At 43.2% G+C, this 21,443-nt stretch overlaps 1 protein-coding gene across 3 annotated transcripts; it reads right to left on the bottom strand.

Annotated features, from left to right (window-relative positions):
* Positions 1-2,469: 2,469 nt before the first annotated feature.
* Positions 2,470-21,168, bottom strand: RILPL1 (Rab interacting lysosomal protein like 1). Of its 3 annotated transcripts, none has more exons than XM_065739151.1 (8): positions 20,730-21,168; positions 17,607-17,757; positions 13,563-13,681; positions 12,365-12,583; positions 9,650-9,822; positions 9,068-9,160; positions 5,542-5,629; positions 2,992-3,083 (listed from the first exon to the last, which is right to left on the bottom strand). In XM_065739151.1, the coding sequence occupies exons 1-8, from the start codon at positions 21,027-21,029 to the stop codon at positions 3,078-3,080; spliced, it is 1,149 nt and encodes a 382-aa protein (XP_065595223.1). In that variant the 5' UTR covers positions 21,030-21,168; the 3' UTR covers positions 2,992-3,077. The 3 variants fall into 3 exon arrangements, with proteins under 3 accessions (XP_065595222.1, XP_065595223.1, XP_065595224.1); XM_065739152.1 differs by lacking the exon at positions 5,542-5,629 and adding an exon at positions 6,465-6,540 and having other exon boundaries at positions 3,000-3,083; XM_065739150.1 differs by lacking the exon at positions 5,542-5,629 and having other exon boundaries at positions 2,470-3,083.
* Positions 21,169-21,443: the final 275 nt, after the last annotated feature.

Below are 21,443 nucleotides of genomic sequence, written 5' to 3'. Positions count from 1 at the left end.
CAGGTTCTGGCATCTGCAGTCCCTGGAAAAAGCTGTACTTTCTGAAGGATGTGGACGTGACTCATTTGGAGTTGTCACTTTCAGCATGGGTCTGCGAGCTGCATTCCCCAAACAAGCAGCATTCATGTTATTGTCTTGTGCCTCTGACTTTTACCTGCTAGAAGCTCTCTGTAGTGTGGTTCCTACTGCAGATATCTTTTGTTGAATTGTTCTTCAGATAAATTAAACTTTTCTGTTAATGTATTTGAAGTGGTGAATGCTCTAAGAAGTAGCACATCCCATCGAAACCGAGTACACACCTCATTTGATATTCATTTTGCTGCTGGCATCAGTATTCAGGAGAGAGCACAGTATTTAATTCCTTATGTGCCTGATGTCCACTCTCATTCTGTGAGATAGATGCTCTGTATGAAGCCACTTTATGAAGAAATAGGAATGAAATGATAGCAACAAACTAAGCTTCTGAAAACTGTGACCCAAAACAGAAGCTGAAAGGCAGTGACTTTATTTTCTCGAGGACGCTGGGACAGGTGAGATCTGTAGTAATATTTTGTCTTAAATACTTACTTTTAGTAAGAAATCTGATTTTTAGGACATGTATACAATAAGCCAGACCTGTGCAATGCATCCCCAAAGCAGGTGGCATTAGCATTCCACACAAAGAAAGAAAAAAGACATAAGTCATGAAGAAATACTCGTTTCTCAGAAATATTTATTAAACTGTTAAAATGATTTACTGCCTAACCAGACCAAACAAACAAACAAAAAAAAAGAAACACAAAAAAAGCCCCGAAACAAAACAGAACTTCAGTGATCCTGCACTCTGGAGGCAGGATTGTTACACCCTTTGCCTGGCAACATCCTGCCCTCCTTTTTTAAGCAGATTTTAGCCAACTGTTGAGAAACTACGTGATAAGTCTTCAACCCTTTACGTGCTCATCCCTACATGCTACCCTTCCTGATGGCACTTAGTGTGTGTTAGCAGGGTGGTTAATGCTAGCAGGGCAGGAGTAACTAATTAGACTTTTGAGGTAATGGGCTACAGAGATAAATAAGGGAAGGCTGTACTGCTTAGTGCCATTGTTTGAATTGGCTGTGGATTTGACCCAACAATAGTGTGCAGGGCTGTAGTGTGTGGGACTGGCTTTATGTGCACTAGGCCAGAAGACTTGGTTTTTAATCCGTGAGCTTAGATGCTGGGAGAAAACAGTTCAGCCTGTCTTTCTGTTGTCTCAGTTCAGTGCTCTTAGCTGAACGTGATGTGTTTATTCAGGCTGTGAATCTGCTGCATCTTTGCATTGTTTCTGTTCACTGCATCTCTAAATGTGTCAAATGACTGTAAAGTATGCTAGAGAGAGACAGGAATCATTCACAATTTATTTTAACTGCCTACAACTATAGTGTGCTTTTTTTAATTCCCCACTCAATCTGAAAGTGAAATCAGGATCTTAGCAACCAAAGTATTACAGCAAGATGTCCCCCCGTTTAAGAACTGCCTTTCATGCAAGGGAGGGAAGTGATGTTTTAATGAAAACCATCTTCTGTAAACATAAAAACTTACCAAGTGTTACCAAAACGTAACCAGACAAAATTCTCTCTGCCTCATATTAGCATCAAATGCTACTGTTGCTACATCCAATGGAAGTGCCTTTAATATAAGGCCACATTTCTCCCTCCCACCCCAAGCAATGACAGTGACAGCTGGCAGGCAGCGGGAACACTGCGTGGCCCACAGCACCTGCTCTGCCTGCATGAGTTGCTCACAGGTGCAAAGCCAGGTTGTGCACTGCCACAGACCATGCACAGGGTTATGATGCACAAGGCTTTAGTGTTCTGGTGTTTGCAGCGTGACCTTGGTCAGCCCCAAGGGTCTCACATGCCTAACTGCAAAGCAATGTAATCCCCACCCCCTGGCAGCTCAGATGCATTCCCGTGCTGGGCTTCTGAGGGTGGGTTAAGCCCCCTCTACCTGCAGGTTACCCAAACATCAGTCAGTGCCAGTGGGGCATCCTGCACATACAGAATACATCTCTGCCACCCTAAGTAATGTTTAGAGTAGTCAGAATAAAAGAAAATGTTTTGAGCTGGGGTCATTTCAAAGTCAGTTAAGACAACTCATGTCAGCTGAGGATGTCTTTTACTCTGAAGTTAGGCAGTCTTATGTAGACAGAAAAGTGGAGTGTGACTTAATTCAAAACCTGCCTAAGGGGAAGGAGACCTAACTCCTATTCAGCAGCTGTCTGCTGCTCTAGGGGAAAGCCACTGGAAAGAAAGAAAAAAGCAAGTGTTAGTATTCGTCCTTGTAAGCAACTCTTTCTCCATTAATACTGCAGAACTCATGGCCAAACGCAAGGCACGCTCACCTTGTATGCCACTTTGTATCAGGTGGATTTCCAAGTGGTTACTCTGCAAAATGCGTGTGTCAGCTGAACTGGACAGGACACAGCAGTGCTGGGTGCCCCTGGGAGCAGCCAGTGGTGGCATCCCTCTTGGGAAAGTCCTTATCAAATTACAAAAAAGCAAACAACCAAAAGATTTAACAAACTGTAACAGAGTCTTTGCCAATAGATATTGTACACTGCAAACAAACTTCTAATAATGGCACAGGTCCTTTTTTTTTTTTTGGTTTGGATAAGCTTGTGTTACTGTAGTTAATGCATGAAGGAGACCACAGACTTGTTATTCAGCACAAAACAAGTCATCTAGAAGCTTCGATGTCCCACGGTATCAATAACTGTTCCTACAAAGCTTGGATTGTGTTTTCAGCAGCCACCAAGTAAACTGTGAGCAATCCCCTTCTGAGGAGTTCATCTGACACACGAGCACAGAGGTGTGCAAGGCAAACAGAGGCAGCGAGCTGCCAGATCTGTTCGTGGAAGCTTCTTGTCACTGTGCTGCTGAGATCAGCTGCAGGGAGCTGGACACCTCGGGGTTTTAGTCACAGGTGCTGCAGGGCTTCTTGTCCTTGCTCTGTGTAGGTGTCATCTTTATTTGAGTTTGACCATTCGCGGAAAGTATCCTGGAAATGGACGTGTTTCTGTGACGCCTGCATACGTTTCTTATCACGAGAGAAGAAACTAAACCTTCCGAGTAGGAGGGGGGAATTAGGGAGAGGAGGGAAAAGAAAGAATACAGTTTACCATCTTGACAATGCCTCAGACACCCGCCACGGTACACAGTGCAACAAAACACAGCAAAAAAAATCTGCTTGCATCCACAAAAACCAAGGCGGTGAAGCCTGATGGGAGTGCATGTCAAAATGTTATTAGAGATGAAGTCATTGCAAAATCTCAAGCAGTTTTGCTATGGAAGCTTCAAATAAGCTCTAAATGCTGTTGACTCTGCAAGTGCAGTTACAGTTTAGATGTATGTTCCTCCTCCCCCAGCCCCAAAATACAGAAGCCACAAAATATAGGTTAGTTTCTTGGCATAAGTAAAGTGGTATCTTTAGTGTTTAATCCATGTAATTTACTGTAAAGCAGAAAAAGAGGATATTCTTAGTGCTGCCAGCAGAGAAATTCCTAAGAAAATCAGCCTCCACAATTTTTTCCAAGTGAACAGATTTTGCTGCATAGACTCAACAGCTGTAAATTGAAATGAATAAATGCACATAGGTGCCCAAGAGTTTTTGCAGGATGGAGGCTCTAAACAAATGCACACATGTGTGCATGTCATTTCCTGTCACACAGCTTGGGTGCTGTAAGATAATGACACACGTGAACCAACAGCCATTCAATACAACAGCAAATTGCCAGCTAACAACACAGCTAAACAGCACAGTTGGAAAAATCCTTAGTATTGTTTTTATTTGTATAGCATGGAGTTACTTGATTAAGCAAATTCCATTTCTGTAATGAGTTCAGTAGAAGAGCTGTTAGCACAGTGCTCAGGTCTGCTGAGAAATGCAAAAGTTTTGGTTCCAGGCACCAAATGTTTCAATTGGACTCACACTCTTTTGGTTTTAGTGGTGCACTCTTGGTGGTAAATACTGATTTGCTTGCACAGTACCAAGTGTAATGCAGTTCTGAGCCAGGATGGGAACAAGTCAGCTTTGACAGTAGACGGAATATTCCTCAGGGTGTAAACCTGACCCTCTGTGCAGACCCCCCCATCCTCAGTGTACCTTCTCCACCCACACTACCTTCAGTCTCCTCTCAGCACCAGGATCCCAACCTTCCACACTGCCTCGTGCAGAGTAGGGAGCTGTGCTGTCAGTGTCCCTGGGCACACAGGAGGCTGTACGTGAGTGTCAGACAGTGCTTAACACAGCTTTCATGAAGGGAAAGAGCAACATCCAATCCCACATACAGTTAAGCATGTTGGTCATTATTAACATGCTCTTCTGGACTAGAAAGCTGTAAGAGGCTCCAAGGGAACTAGCAGGACCTGAACTTTTGCATTTCCTGGCTTCAAGTGTGCAGACTTAATAGTGAAATAAGTCTTTAGCACTTAATTAGTCTCGCTTCTTTTTTTTTTTTAACCACCTTCATCACAGAGCCCATAAATTCACACATGTATGGTATGTCTTTTCAGGGCCAGATTCAGATCAGCTGAGAAATGTTTGGTCACTGATTCTGCTGGGCATGTTTGGTGCTGCACAGTCAGGCTTAGTACCTTGAAGTCCACACAGAGGACTGCTCTATTTATGCAGTAAGTTTCAAATGAAAATGTTCAGGTTTGGTTGTGGGTTTTTTTGTTTGTTTTTTTTTTTTCTCATTTTTATCATGAAATTAACTAAGATAAAACAGTGTTTGTAAAATCTCTACACTAAGCAGATTAACCTACTTTTAATTCCTTATGAAACAATGAAAATTGTTATTATGCCTAGAATTTTTTCATGGTGAATCTTTCAAAAATGCATATATATCGAGAAGAAAGAAATGCAAATACTGTGTTGCTGCTGTAGATATAAAGAACTCCAAAGCAGCAGTTCTAATGCAAAGAGAATTTGCTTTAACAGTTATCAGCATCTCCTCCAGAGAGAGTCAAGAATAGGGCGTCAGAAATGGCTATTGAGAGTGTACACTCAAAAAGGAATTGTATTTGTATTCCCAAAATACATAATGAGAGACAAAATCCACAGTGCGTAGACAGAAGGAAGACATGGAAGCAACAGTCTGTAATTAACACTGGAAATTAATGTAGAGATTCAACCATTATGTTCTGTAAATCTGTTTGATTCTTAACAAGTAATTAGAGTGAGTTGGGTTCTTTTCAGAGCATTGGTGTGAATTACGAATAGGCTGGCTTAGTAAGCTAAGTACAATTAAGAGATTCTGGTTAAAGTTGCACGTTGCAACAGTTTTCTGGTGAGGAATGATTGGCTTAGCATGGTAACAGTAAGGCAAAGGGTGAGAAAATGTCAACACTCGAGGATGAGCATGGAGGACTATGGTGGGTGGGCACTGACTGGTCATTCTGATTGGCACTTTGTGCTTCTGTGATCCCACAGGCAGCCGATGAGAATGCAGCCAGCAGTGTGTTAACAGAGGGGCATGCAAAAGGAAAACACAGTACCAAACATTTAAAAACAAATCCTACAAGGGACACAAGTCTTCTTATTGGCTGCAATGTGGGATCATCTGGAATCAATCCAGCTGCTACCATGGGCATTATGGCTGTAAAGATCCTGGTCAGGAAAGTACAGACACAGAAGAGGTAAGACTGGAGCAAGGGAAAGAAAAAGCATTCCATTAAAAAGAAAAGATGCAAACATAATACACGGGGTTACTTTGAATTATCACATGAGACACGTTACAGGGAGAGGTGGATCTGCATCACCCAAGACAGCTCTCCTCAGTGAAAAACCTCTTATTTAGAGAAAGAAATCATTGAAACAGATTTAAATGCTTTTGAATTTCTAAAAGATACCACTTTTCTGTTGTGAAGCAGTCTGGGTTGGATTTCATCAAGGTATTACCACCTCTAGCAATGCAGAGCAGAGTGCACGTTTTTCTTCCCAAGAAACAAACAGGCACATACATAATGAAATGAAGGATGGAGGTGTAAGTTAAGAAATACAGAACAGGACTGTGTTGTGACTACTGGCTACTTGCACAGAAAACAGGGTTAGACAGGACCAGCACTGCACGTGAAGACTTTACAAATGTTACAGCTGATTGTTTCAAGTTAAAAACCAATATCACAGTTGAAATCTTAAAATAACCTCCTCAGCAAGCTACTTGGTTAAAGGGCCTGCAACTCTGCTCCAGAAGAGCCTGCTTTGCTTCACATGCAAAAAGATGCTAACTGCAGGCAGCTAAATACTTGTCTGAAACCTTGCAACTGCTCTAGCAGAAATATTTCCTAGCTGGCTAGCAGCAAGACCGCTTCTTTGTAAGAGTTCAGCACTTCTACTAGGCATTGTACAATTCATGCAATTTAGGGGCTGAGAGAGCAAGCTGGCTGGGTGCTCAGTGCCCAGCCAGCCCCACACAAGCCTGCCAACAAACCTTCAGCCATACCTGGAACACCCTCTGTTTTTCTAAGGATTCTCCTCAGAGGTTCTCCCTTGTGCCAAATATTTTTTTGAACTGTGGACTAATGTCAATCAAAGATTAAGTTGAAATCATGAAAGGCATTTCACTCGTGATCAAATGCAGCTCTCCCCAACACTCTTAACTGCTAATTTTAAATTCAAAATGAGAACAAACATTGTTCTATCATTCACAGTAGCTAGAACATCTACTTTCACACACTGTGCCACACTTGCTTAGCTGCAGCAACCAGACAGACACATCAGCTTTTGTAGACTGCAAGAATAGCAAGGAAACTTATGGCTGCTTTGGGCATTACGTCAGTGACAAACAAGCACGTATCCTTGAAGAGAAAACAATAGGGCATTTTCTGCTCAAAACAGAGGGAGCATTTCTAATCCTTGTACTCTTCCTCCTCAGTAAAGCCTCCTGGTTAAGTTATTTCATCAAAACTCTGACATATGATCTGGTAGAGACAGATGTAAAAATAAATGAGTACAAGATCAGAACACAGTTGAGCTTGCCCCAAACCTGCAAATACTGGCAACAAAAAAAACCCTGATTACTCTAACTTCTGTTTTCTTTATGTGAGTGCTGCACAGAAACATCTTAGATGGCACAGGACATATTCCCTGAGATACCAATGGGAGAGAAAAAAAGGGGCACATCATATAGGCAATAATGAAACTTCTCTTGAGACTGCAGTATCAGTCTCTTGTTTTTGTACTTAGCTTTGAGTTCAGTCAGGAGGAAAAGCCTGAAACAGAAGGCAAATGAACCCTACTTTCATTCATAAAAGCACTCTGAACACAGATAGCAGAAGTACAAGTTTTCCTCATGTCATTAGGTACGTAGAGTTTGTGTGTCAGTGTGTGAACTAGACTGTTACAGGTGAGGTGCAGTGTTCTGCCTCTGACAGGAAGGCAGCTCACAGGCCAGGACAGTACATGGAGGTGCTGTAATAGGACAGAACAGATGCCACACATGGCTTCTTTGTTCTTCCCTGCAGTGAAATCTCCTCTTTTTAAAGGTGATGGTTGCCCCTTCTTAGTCACTTTGAGAACTCTTTGGGTTGCAGAAGTAATCAATATACAAGCACAGTGTTGTTGACACAAAAAGGGAGGAGGGGCAAAGAAAATGAAACCCACACTTGACAAACCCCATCCAGACAGGCTGTAAGAACGAGACAAATCTCAACACAATTATCATCGTTTGGATTAGTTAAGTAACTCAGTGACTTTATCCTCCTTTATTTAATGTGAGAGCTAAGTGAAGAGCGAGCAGAAACTTGAGAGACAGAACAGCACTGTTGCCTTTTCTGAAAGGGGCCAACACAAGTTTTTACTTTTTATTGTGTGAGTTTTCACTTACATATATTTAACACAGAATTTGAGAAACAGGAAGATAAGTGCCTGAAAATGCGCACTGATTGAATGTATGTAGTTTGATGCTCAGCAGGTATTACTGATAAATTAACTGAGCAGAAGAAATCATCACAGTAACTTGGTGAAAACACTTAGATGCCTCCTGTCATGGCTCCCTGCACTGCTTATGTATGCATGCAGAAGGTAGAGTCAAGGCTAAGACTTAGAGAGCATGTGCTTTGACTTGCAAAACCTTTAAAAAAGCACTAAAATAAAGGAGAAGAGAAAAATCACACAGCTGCAGAATGAAAACTTAAGTCTCAGACAGTATTTTCCAGCCATGTGAGGGGAAGGGTTCCCTCAGCAAACAAAGCAGAACAAGGGAAGATGAAGACTACTGAAAGTAATCAAAAGTGCCCTCCTGACTTTATGGTGTTCTGGACCAGCCCGGATCTTCCCAGGAAACTCTCTCTCACAGGGCTGCTGCTATTATAAAGCAAGGTCTGGAAGTTATGGGGATGGGGATGGAAGAGCTTTTTATGGGCAAACAAGTAAAATAATGTCTACGGTTTAAAAAGTTAAGCTTCCAGTATCATAACAACTCCAAAGACTTACTATATTACATGACTTAATTTGTCAATTAAAAAAAAAAGTAAAGAATTTTGACAGACAAATTGGCTAACCAACTTTATAACCAAGTTTTTACTAGTACAACTGACAGAAACTTAGCTTTTGGACAGTACCATTAAATACTTCATCAGAAAAGGGTGGGGGTGCTTCATAGACAAAAAAGCTGGCACCCATTTCCACGGGGCAGTTCAGCAAACAAAGTTTTTGTGCTGTACAAGTGCCTGTCAGCATCTAAAGGCTTAGATTAACAGGAAAACAGGCACAGCAAGGTCATGGGGAAACCCTGCTCTCCACAGCCAAATGCTACAGGTCTGCACTTGGTTTTACTTGTGAACAACACTCTTCACACATCTTCTGAGCGTGAGCTGGGGCCCAGTGGTTTGTGTGTGACATTCCACCACCTCAGCGACTATGCATTAAGAAACTGGGACTTGCACCTAAACAAAGCTACAACATTCCTTTCTGTCAGTTTCTCTCCCATATACATTAGGGATTTGGCTACCTTAATTCCAAATTTCTTCAAAAACTGTCCTATCCATAAGCAGTGTTTGGCATTTGTAGACTATTTCCAGGATCCTTAGAAAATATTCTACTTACAGTCGTTTGATTCCAGACTCAGGCTGAGTTGAGGGTTTCGACTGAATTATGGGTGGAGGTTGAGGGGGCCTAGTTTCTTCTTCTGTTTCCTCACTTGAAAGAAAGAAAAGATAATTAATGTCCTCTCAAGCCATGGAAGCACTTTAAGTCCTGAAATTCAATCTGAGGTAGTACTGCTTATGAAGAAAGGTAAAAGATCTATTCCAAACTTATAAAATCAATTGGAGAAATTTCTGTCATCTAAGAAGCAACACTTAAAACTGGGCCTCCTTTCAATATTTCCTTTCCATTGTGGTAAGGCAGAAGAGGAAGGCATTGAATAAAAATTCTACCATCTGCATTTTAGTCCCACTCTTATCCTTATTTTTTCAGTTAACATTTATTAAATGCTTGCAATCTTTCCAAAATCTGGGGAGAATCTGGGAGGACATACTTTTTCCCAGTGTTGAAAAAACAGATATAAACTAAAGCCCTTATGCTTTCAATCTCTACTTTCAGCCTTTGTTTGCTGGGAGACCATTTAGGAGCTTCTCTACAGCTCCTCTGTGTGTAGCATGCAACAGGAGAGGAAATCTAACTAACCTTTTGTAATATAAAAGCTCTTCTTGAAGAAGAAACACCTTAGATTTCAATTCATTCCTCTCATGAAGGACATCTCGGAGCTCCTGCAAGGTGAATCTTGGACGATTTGGATCTTTTAAGTCCATTGCCATCTTTTCTGACTCTGAGAGGCAGTCATCATTGTTTGGTTCTGTCTAGGAAGGGTAAGACAGGCTTTAAATTTACTACATGAATGCATTTCTGAGGAGTTAAAAGTATTAATCAGTCTATTCCCCTTCTTTTTTTTTTCAACACTATTAAACACTCTTTTAAGAGGAACAGCAGTTTTAAGAGAAAAAAAGTGAGAGGAATTCATGTTCAATACTGTCAGCAGGAACAGCTCAGTCCAGATCTGATTGCTTTGTTCTTTGTGGTGCTCTGATGGACTGATGACACACACAGGGCTGATGGTACCACCACAGCTCTCTGAAAGACAATCTGAGCTCTCTTCTACCTCTCTTCTCAAGGGAACTTTGCAAATGAGGAATTATGTGACCTTCAATCCAAGCCCTGTGCTCACTGAAGTCTTTTCTAGAGCTGTATTTTTGGGAATATAAACACACATGCCCTGATGGTTTCTAGCAGCCTAAACATTGGGTCCAAACTGAGCTATCACACAGGAGATAAGATTTCTCAGGGAGAAATCCCTATGGAATGCAGACTGCTAAAATGCCCTCTGAAAATGTATAGTCTAATTTCTGATAAACAAGTTCATTTAAGGAATTAATACTTTTAACAAATAGGGTATATCAAACACCAGCCTTTATATAAACACTGACAAAAACGTGTAGTAAAAATTGTAACAGTTCCTTCCAGTTCTTCCCACAAAGAGAAAGCATCACTGGATGTAAATATATGAAGTGGAGATTTAAGTTTCTATTACCCTAGTGCCTTTATTTAAAAATACAGGACTGGTATAGGCAATTTGACAAGACAGACAAAACAACAGAGCAATGCTCATTTTTCCATTTATTTGATTCCCCCATTAATCCAAATGCATTTCTTTACACAGATTGTACTAGATAGATGGATGCACCCTAATGAGAATTTCAGAAAAAATCACTCAAGGTCTTGACTTCTTCTTCACCCTTCTAGATTAGAATCTGAATTGATACTTCTTCTTTTGGTTGTATATTTGTCCCACGCCTTTCCCCAAATAATCTATTTTTTGCTATATTTTACTAAAATCAGCAAAGACTGAGCAGCCTGTAGCCAAAACAAATGTACTAGGCCAAAGCCAAGAAGCAATGTCCATTCCAGAGCATGCCGCTATTCTAGCTTTCTGCTTACCACTACAATTTCTGTCTAACTATCATCCTGGCAGAGAAAGTGGGCAACGACTCTCATTAGAAGAGGCTCCATTGCCATGGAACAGATGAGCTAGAGAGAAGTAAAGAATGCATCCTTTCTCTCCAGAGACTGAAGACACTTTCACACATACTGGCTCTAGGCCTATGCTCTGCGGCCCTGTTTCCAGAGCTGGGTGTTCTGGTGAATTAAAAGCAATGAAGTAATCGTTTTTGTTATTAATACAGCACTTGCCCAATTCAGCAGTGACACGTTAAGAGTCACCGTTACATTCCTGGGGTACCAGAGTACCCCATCAGCTTTTGCCTCTGCTTTCTGAGGTACATTCCTTCCTATTACAAGTGAATTACATGTTATGCTCTCAGCTGCAGTCCATCAGGCAAGTACAGTGCTGCTGTGCTTCTTACATGGCTCAGAACTGGAGCTCTTATCAACACAGACTGCCAATCAGCTCTTATGCCTCAGTGCTCCTCCAAGTTCTTTCATATCGTAATACTCCTTATCCTACTTTGTGCTCTTCTAAAGGCAGCACTAGGAAAGGGAAACACAGCACTTTTGCTTGTGTAAGACAGAAGTAGTGTCACATGCACAAAAGCCCAAATAGGCTAGGAAGCACTTTAAATTGTGAGAGGTAGCACTTGAAGATTGTGAGAGAAAGCAGGGATTTCAGGCACAGCAGGCATATTCCACTGCATGCTAGCATTCTGCCCTCAGGAACAGACTGCCTGCAGAGTCCTGCTCTACCCCTTCTGATACAGTTTCCTTTCTACTATGGGTCACAGTGCACTGCACCTTCAGGACCCATTAGGACTTGCAGATTTGCATACTCAACAAGGCCAGACTGCTAGAAGATCAGTTTGTTTTCCTCTAGAGGAAGGGGCTGATATGAGCAAATAAAATGAACTCAAATGTACTAACACAGTACTACCAAAACACTGTCTGCCTTGAATACAAACTAACAGCTGGTACTCCAGAGATTTTGGATTCCCTTACAATGTTTTTAATAGCATGCTCTCTTAAGCAATTATTCGTTCTGGTATCTGGAGAGTTCTGTAGCCTAGTGCGCGACCAAAAGATTACTCTCTAGGAAGTGTGATGTGTCGCCAAGTTTCAGGGGAGAGCTGTCCTGTAATGCAGACATCCTAGTGCTAACCTGTCCTGCCACTCTGCTGTCTGCACAACTGGTTCTGTGTGTTAGAAAGTTCTGTTCCATTGGGTCATCATCCACTCAGGCAGGGCCTTTCCTGTGACAGCACAGCACAGTGAGTGATGCTGATCTCTGTATGCCACACCCAAACAAACCATGCTGTCTTTGAGCCCCACCACTGCCTTGGAGACTGAGGCTCTGTAGAAGGTCATTTTTAAAATGGGATTTAAAATGCCTCTTACCTGTATCTCCTCCCCATTTTGGCTGTCCTCACCCTGCAGTTTTTCCCTCAGTTTCCCCAGCTCTGCTCGTAGGGTGCCCATCTCCTGCTCCTTGGTTTGCAGATATGCTTCTAACTCCACCTTCTGCTCAATCAGTGCCTTTCCCTGAGCCTCCACAACTGTGATCCGGTGCCGCAGGTCATGGTTAATTTTCATTAACCTGTTCTGTTGCTGCTGAAGCTGCAAAACATTGATGCAATTTGTCAGTATCCATTCAGCCACCACCCATGGTGACCAAATCCCAAACACACTACATCAAAGAACAAGTAGTGGGTTCCTATTAAATTTAATCAGGAAAATGCTTCTCACCCTCCAAGCAGTTTTTTAATATCTAATTTCCTTCAACAGTAGCAGTCAATAAAACTTCTTTAATTAGTTTCCAGAGTAAAAAGAGGTACTTTCCCCCAAGCACAGAGAATTCTCCAGTTAAAAACAAATTCATCTCTTCCAATATTTGGTTTCATAAAAGCTAAGTTCAAGGACAGGGTGGTTTCCAGGATACTAAGTAATATCTTAACTCAGCAGAAGAGAGAAAAATAAGACAGAGAAATTCTTACTATTAAATTCATAAGTATTTTGCTTTGGTCCCTTAGGCGAGGATGGGAAGCAAAATATGTGTAAGGAGATTGTAACACAGAAAGATCTAAGTCATGTACTGATTCCCAAGGTCAGAGTTTGTGACTCACATAAGATTAAATAAATTCTAATGTTTTGTGCAGTCTCTATTCTCTCAGTGACCTTCTGTTCAGTGTTGGCAAATTCTGATCTGGGTTTGGCCCCCCCTTCCCTCTCTCCTGCCCCGTTCCCTGTGCAAAGAGGTAACCCATGTCAAAGCCAGAGAAAGTTACTTGTCCAGTTTCTAAGAAAGGAGGGAGGTATCAGGTCAAGGAAACAAACAGAACAACTTGTTCTCCCATCTTCCTGCCTTGTTACACTGGTTTCCAGTCACGTTCCAAGCATGCTCACTCCTTCCAAGTGCAGCAGGGGACACGTGCCTGCCCTGACTGCCTAATCATTTTGGACATTCCAGTTACACTGGACTCTTCAGTTACTGGACTGATAATCTGGCATTGCTTACAAATTCTGTATTAAATGTGAAAGAATGCTCTAGAAACATGGGTGAGAAAAAAAGGAAACAGGAAGAGCAAAAGCCACTTACAGCCTCTACATCCTCATTTTTAAGTCCAAGTTCCCGGTCCTTCGCTCTGATTTCATCTCTCTGTTTATCTACAACTTCCTTCAGCTTCTTCATGACTTGCCGTTCTCTCTCTGACATTCCTGGTTAAAAAAGGAACACAGAAAACAAACTAAGGGCAAGCAGGAGCTGTGAGAACAAGGACACTAACAGGGCCATGATACTTTTAATTCTTTATTGTGATAATGGCTCACACCCACTAGGGACACTGATATGCACTGCTACTTGCTCTCCTATAAGATCTATGATCTCTCAAAACCAAGGTCTAGAGTGCAAGCTGCCTGTGCCCTGCTTTGTCACCTCTCTGATCTTGGACAGATCCCCAGACCTCTGACTTGGTTCCCCTACTTGCAGCAACACTGGACAAGACAGTAGTAACTTGGTGACAGCTGGATGGAGCTGTGCTGAAGCCAAGAGAAAAAACAACAGAGCTAGACAAGGACCCTCACACCAGCCAGCACAACAGAGCACTGGTACATTTCCACAGCTTGCTCTTGTTTACTTGGAGTTCTTGAAGCACTGCACATTCAAACACGCTCCTGAATCCACTCTTCTGCAGGCAGTCTCGGGGCTGAGTCTAAAACATCAGCTATATTTAAAAACAAACACAAAGCTCCAAAACTGCTGTGGGTACAGAGGAGCTGCAGCGAGACTTCAGACCAGCAGTTTTAACCCCAGTAAGAGCCAGGAACAGTGAGTGCAGCTATATTCATTAGTATTTGTGTAATGCTTTGAGATCCCTAGATAGCAGGTGCTATTTAAAGTACCATTTTAGTGCTAACTGCTTTTCCTCCCACTACGCTCATTTTTCTCTCTAACACTTGGTGAGCAAAGACTTAATTGTGTGCACTGATCACTACATTATCCTTTTTATTTCAGGAGGAGGGGGAAGGAAAGGTGGGAATTGTTTGTGAAACAGTCACATCTCCTTCCATTTTCTCCAGCACTGGGGAAGCGGGGAGGGAAATCACTAAGTGCCCTAAATGTAATTATCTCTAAATGACTCAAAGTCTAATATCTGCAAGATCTTAAATGGCACACCCAGCTGGCTTCCCTAGACACATCCTATAAATTCACAGCTTCCTGTTAATTGCTGTGATCACAGCATTGTTCCAAGGAGTACAAGAAAGGAAAACATTAAGAAAAAAAAAAGGGAAATGCAAAAAAGAACATATTTTATGTTTATGTTTGGGAAACTGCTCACTGATGTATTTAAACATCATCTATCACAGGCAAACCAAAACGTTGATCAGAGTTTGTGGCACTACTACTTCCTAAAGGCTAAGACATTTACATTCACTTTGGAAAGGGAATAGTAGGCTCCTCTGCAGCCAAGCACAGGAGGTTTATATGACTCCTGGCATCCTGCTGCTTGTCTGTATTACCATGGCCAGTCTGAGAGAGTAGCTCCTTTACCAGCAGAGAAAAAGCAGCCTGTCTGTCCTGTTTGGCACATAGGTCAAGTTTTGCTTGTGGCATTTTACTAGGGTACTGTGATCAGTCAGCATCCTCACGTAAGTGCTCTGTTTGAGCTCAGGGAGGAGTAGCATTAATGGATGCTGCAAATTTATCTTTAACCTTTCCTGTTTATTTTGTGTTCTGCCATATGTGCCCTTCTGTATGAACACTGCTCTGCTCTAATTCACAGAGCGCGTGCACTTTCTGTTCACAGACCTCCTATTTAGGTGGGATGGTATCGATGTCTTTCATAAACATCTTCATTATGCTAAAGTGAGGCTCTGTGAACTATAACGTGACTATTAATTGACAAGGATTGAATCACAGAGCCTTAGCACACCTAAATCCCTGGCTCCTGTTGCCTATGCTAAGAACAACTCCTTTAACTGCATGGTGAGTAAAAAGCCAATTCCTAATCCCAGGAGAGTTAGCTGCAAAGGGGAGACTTGATCACAACACCAAATCGTGCTGAGATACGAAGACTGGAGCCTGGTCAGACTAGCTAACACAGCATTTGGCTTGAAAACCAGCCTCTGTAAAGCCTATGTGCATCAGATCAAATGATGCAGAGGAGAAAAAAAGCATGACTGTTTTCTGACACCATCCCAACAAGTAATTTGAGACAAACCTGCTCATTAATGACTAATTTCCTAAATGGAAAACAATTGGGTTTGATGTAACAGGTCCCAATAACAAGCTCAGTTTGTTGTAAATTGATATGATTTTACTTAAGCTGACCATTTCAGCTAATAAATATCAGTGATCCCAGAATGTCATCTCTGGAATGGATTTATTTGTTATTGTACTTGCGTAGACATAGTAAAAATAACACGAAAAGCACGCGTGGCATTTGCTTGGCTAGCTGAATGTAAAGAGTATGGCTATATTTAAATACAAGCACATGAGCTCCAGTGAGCTAGATACCCAGTGGAAAAAAAGGTGAGAAAACAAAGGGGAAGGTGGTTCTTCATAATAACAGCCTGTGGCTCATCACTGCCATTCTGACACTCTACATGGACTTTGTGGGCTGACATGGAGCTACTTTTAGGAGATTAACTGACTAAGTTGAAAGAGCTGCATTTGTTTTAGAAAGGTAATAATTTTTATTTAACAAGTAAAAAATATAGTAATAATAAATTAAACTCCCAGTTTTAAATTTAATAATTTTTACTTTTTTATTTTCATTACCTTCCTCAACAGGAAAATGAGTAGTCAGCTCCTGGGTGGGAAGCAAGTGTAACAGTGTAACTTCTGCAGTGCTGGACAGTTTCATACACCAACAATAAGCCTCAATTTAATCCTAACCTTCCAGTGTCTGAAAAGGATGTCCATTTGTTCCTAATGCTTTACTGGACCACAGTGGCTCAGCTGCGTGGTCTGGCTTTCAAACTGGCCAGTGACTGTGCATGCTAAACATGGGACATTGTCCTTCTGAGGGAGCTAGAACTTTACTGATAATCAGAACCCAACATGGCAGTGATGCTATGGCTTGAAGCAGAGTGCCAGAGCCCTGTTCATGCACAAATAGTTCAGAAAGCCATCCCCTCCCAGACTAACTCGTAACCACAGGCAGGTTTTGCTGCTGTCACCATTCTCAGCTGCCCACCCCTTCTCTCAGATCATGGCTGCTTCATCCCCAAAGCCACACAGTCATTTTTTCAACTCCTCAGCTTAAACCCCTAGCAAAGTATCACGAAATGGACTTTTTAGCCAGCAGACTCAAGTAACGTGCTACGAAGTGTGGAGCACATAGACATCTGCCCCTCTGCCCTCACTCTTAGCAGAGAGCTGTTTGCTGAGCTGTGGGTAAGAGCTGGGGATGGCAGTTGTTTCAGTTGCTGCACTGAAATCTACCTGCAGTTGCCAGTCAGAATCTTTTGTCCCAAAATTCATTCTGCCTCAAGAAAGAAGTTGCTCATGAATTGATCAGTTGTTTCAGCTCCTTAGGATTCACTCACTCCCTGGTTCATACATCTCTTCACCTACTCTAAGTTGACTGGAAGTGTCTTGGACAGGTGAAGGAATCCTGAAGGGAAATAAACCAAATAAAATCTCTCAGTTTAGTCTTCTAGAACATCTCTGTACGATGGATTGATGTAATTGAGACAAATCTTGATTTTTCTGCTTTACAAACAATCATCCAGATTGCCAGCTGCACTTATTTTTGTGCGTAATGCTGTGAAATAAACACTGCTGAATGGATCATTGTTTGCATTAGAAAACATAAGGAGGGATTACAGTTTGCAAAATGCTAACTAAAAAGACAAAAAAAACAACAGACCAAAAAATGACGCTAGACTCTACTTTTAGACATACTTCTCAAACAGAAAGCTGTTCAGCCTTCTCCTCCCCTCCTGCTCCCACCTCCTATGTCTCTGGTGTAATCACTTGTTCAGTATTTTTCTATTTAGGTTAAAAGGAAAACAAAAACAAAAAACCACAAGTCTGCTTTGTTATAGCAAAAAAAGCCAGAATGTATAGTCAAAATATTCTGATAATGGATTGTTTCTATAACAAAAGCAGGTACTGAATTTTAAATATCAAACTTACCTTCATGCTTCTGAAATTCCTCTTCTGTGAAATTAATGTCTTTGTGAGACAAATTTGTCATCAATTGTTTGTTCTCCTCCTGCAGCTGTGCAATTTGGGTAAGAAGGTCCTGTGCTTCCCCTCTCCAGACATCCTCCACCAGTTCTAATTCCTGAAGGGTTGCAGGACAACATATTAAACATATTAAGAGTCTCTGACTGGACTACTTACAGATCAAACCAGTACAACCCATCTATGATTCTCATAGAAAACAATTACATGAGACTACTTTGAATTTCTTAGAAGACATCCACTTTTCCAGTGCCAGCATCAAGAACCCCAGACTTTATGCTACACGCTAAATGTAAACACATGCTCTTGGTTCCTGGTGCAAACATTTCTGACATGCAATTTACCCAAAGGGTAAATTCTTACTCCTCATTTTCCTATGAGAATCTGATGAAAGGGATTGCTGTGAAGGACAAGATAGCTGAATGTGAGCCTTCCACATCCCAGGAAACAGCTGCAAAGGCTGTTATAACTGCTCCAGAAACATCACAACGTGGGCAAGGGGCGGGCGGAGGTGGTCAACGTTAGGCATACTCTTTTGGAAGGAGTATCATCTCTCAGCTAAATTTTTGTCATGAGCACAGGTGTAAAATGAGCACGTGACACTATGCAGCAGACCCAGAGCTCCTAATCCAAATGATAAACAAGGCAAAACTGTGCTGCTTCTTACAGAACTTGTTCTGTATGGAGGACTGCAGTGGCATCTCTGTTAGTGGCAGTGAGACAGGCCATAACAACAGCTCCCATTTGTGAGGACGCTGCGTGTCAACAGCAGCTGTCACCAATCCCAGTAAAGGTCAAATTAGGACAAAAAGTGCTTAAGAAAAAACTCTTCCAGTTAGAGCTTGTTCCAAACATCTCTGCCATAAGCAATACTTCTGCAGTGAGGGATGTTCTCTGCTCCATTTCATGTATGTGCTACAAACAAAAAAGCCTGCACACAAATCGCTGGAGCCAGCTGAGTCACTGGTTGGCTTCTGCATTCATCCAGCATGCCTCTCTCCTACCTAACAACAAAACACTCACACCAACCCTGCCAAGCACAGCTCCGGGCTAAAATAAGCTCTGCTGAGAGATTAAAGGACAGCTTTCTGCTTTGAAAGTATGCTCTGATAATGGGAAATCATATTCCTATTGACTTCCAGCTCCAAACACTATGTTATTCAGCATTTATTATGGCACTGCTGTCAGTTTATAGTATCTCCTAGTGTGCTGTTTTGCAGAAAACACTACACGAAAAATAAGATTATAAATATAGTTTGTCTATCACTATTGGCAGACTTTATTAAGAACATTTCCTGAACAACTGTTATTTTTACTCGAAACTCTTTGAGAAATGCAAATCTGTAATGAAATTTTATACTGCCAAATACCTATTCTATTTACAGTGATGCTGCATATAACTCTACAGCTGACCTAGTTTGAAAAATGAAACAGCAGATTTCAGTTAGAAGCATACTGACTTACAACAAAACAAAAAAGACTGACTGAACTTTTTTTCACAGTTCACATGTGGCTGCACTGTACATGCTATGCTAAGGATTAACTTGGTAAACTTTCTTACGTATTGCAATTGAAGAGCACAAGGAATTGCAGCAGAAATGAACTTCTGAGCCCTGGTTAGCAGAAGTACCAGAGAGGAGGCATGAGGTCGGTGGGCCAGCAGGTGCCAGTCAGCTCAGGAAACTGTAGGCACACTCAGCCAGGTTTGGAAGCAAAATGCATTAGCACTCAGCTTTCATGTGGGAAAGGACCACTAAATCATGTCTGGATTGGCTTCTGGACGCTTCTTGTTCACAAACATTTCTCAGCCTCATCTCAGGCCTTTTCTGCTTACCAGTATCTGAGCCACGAGTCTTCTAAACTTACAGTGGGAATAAATTGGGCATGACACTACAGGTCTGTAGTGACACAGTGTACAGGCAATCCACTTGATTCAAAAACCGATTGTGTATTTTGTTTTCCCTATTCACTAAGTCCCATTTGGGCTGTCTGAACACACCCAGAGGCATCTCATGACTACTACAGGCACCGACAGAGCAGAGATGTTAGCGCAGGGATCAGAAGACATCTGGTGAGGGCAGCCTTTGGCAGCTGACACCTTTAGGAAACTTTTTAACAAATACACGGACTTCAGAAGTCTCTGTGCATACTGCCAACTTGCAGAGTATACTGTGTGTCAAGTTCTGTACTCATTTTACCAGGCAGCGCTTTCAATTACTGGAGATACAGAATTACTGCTGCCTGACAAGGCAAGGGTCTCAGAAGTCAGGGAGGACATCCGACTGTGCAGACAGCACAGGACCAGCGTAACAGCCCAGCCACTTGTCTCCACGTGCCATCTGCAAGAAGGGCAAAATCACGGCTGCACACTGGAACTGCGTCCATTCCCTACACGAGGAGACTTCATACCCTGGAGTCTTTACCAGGGCTTTAGGCACTACTCTACTGTTCTGTTCAGACACCCTATTCCTATGATTCCTCCTGCAAAACACGGCAAGAATTGTCCTGGATTTTTCATGAGTTAAGCCAGAGTCTCCTAGATGACTCTTTTGATAAGATACAAGTTTAGCCCAACTCTTAAAACTTGGGGTCCCTCCTCCAGAAATCCTGTTTACTCCTTATTCTCAATCCGGGTATGAGCAGGAACGGATTGAGGCAGCAGTGATTGAGCAGTCAGTTGCTGGAAGAACCATTTCTTTTTGATCTGCTATTTGGATGAAGATCGGACCCGCCACTTCCACTGCAACGAACAGAACAGCTCATGATGTCCTGAGACAGAAACAGGATATGGGGAACGCGTTCTGTGGGAGCGGGCTCAGCCCCAACCTGCAGCTCCAACGCTGACCTGAGACGGCTCGGCCCTGCAGCCCTCTGCTCCGCACAGAAAGGGGGACTACGACAGCGACCTTCGCCGCCCCAGCGGGAAGCAGCGCTGCCCTCTCGTCCTGGAGCAGGGAAAAGCGAAGCGACGGAAATGCGGAGAGCAGGGAAGGGGTGGAGAAAGGGAAGGAAACTTCCAGGAGGGAAGGAAGAAAACAAACAACACCCGCACGGCGCGGCACGTCCGCCCACCTTCTGGTGCTTGCGCTCCTTCTCGATGCGGTCCATCCTCTCCAGGCGGAGCCGGTCGAGCTCCAGGCGCAGCTCCTCCATCTCGGGGTTGATGTGGTTGCGGCTCACCAGCACCTCCAGGATCTCCAGCACCCGCACCACCTTGGGCATCAGGCGGGCGATGGCCTCGCAGCCGTGCTGGTCGATCACCCGCTCAAACTCCTGCCCCACGGCCGAGGCGATGTCGTACACGTCCATCACCGTCAGCTCCGCCGCGTTCTTCTCCAGGGCGGGGGGTACCCCTCCGCCGCCGCCGTCCATGGCTCCCCCGGCCCCGCGGCGCCCTCATAGGCGGCGGCGGAGCGCCCGGCTCCCCTCGGCGGGCCGCTCTCCGGGCCGGGCCGGGCCGGGCTCCGCGCAACTCGGCCAACTCGCGGGGCGGGGGCTTCAACTTGGCCGGGCAGCGCGAGGGGAGCGGCGGCGGGAGGAAAGGAGGGCGCGGCCGCCCCGCTTCGCCTCCCGCCCTCAGCGCTCCGCTCGGGGCCAATGGCACGGACCGGGCGGGACGGGGGAGGCCCCGCGCATGCGCGCTGCTGCCGGGCTCTGCGCGCCGTGCTGTGCCGCGCCCGGGGAGGGGGGAGGAAACCCCCGGAGCCCGCTCATATTAAAGGCAGATGTGGTTTCGCGTTTAAGATTTTCAGGGTTTTTACCGTCAGGGGTGAACGTGCGCTTTTG

The sequence above is a fragment of the Cyrtonyx montezumae genome, unplaced genomic scaffold (genome assembly GCF_038088225.1).
Source record: "Cyrtonyx montezumae isolate F1298 unplaced genomic scaffold, pur_monq_1.0 scaffold_23, whole genome shotgun sequence".
In the NCBI taxonomy this organism is placed as follows: Eukaryota; Metazoa; Chordata; class Aves; order Galliformes; family Odontophoridae; genus Cyrtonyx; species Cyrtonyx montezumae.
This window is presented reverse-complemented; position numbering and strand designations above follow the sequence as displayed.

Coding starts and splice junctions, on each gene's coding strand:
- RILPL1 (XM_065739150.1), bottom strand. CDS start 21,029: ATGGACGGCGGCGGCGGAGGGGTACCCCCCGCCCTGGAGAAGAACGCG. Junction 17,758..20,729: donor AGGAGCGCAAGCACCAGAAG/GTGGGCGGACGT, acceptor GCAACCCTTCAG/GAATTAGAACTGGTGGAGGA. Junction 9,161..9,649: donor GAGCTTTTATATTACAAAAG/GTTAGTTAGATT, acceptor CTTTCTTTCAAG/TGAGGAAACAGAAGAAGAAA.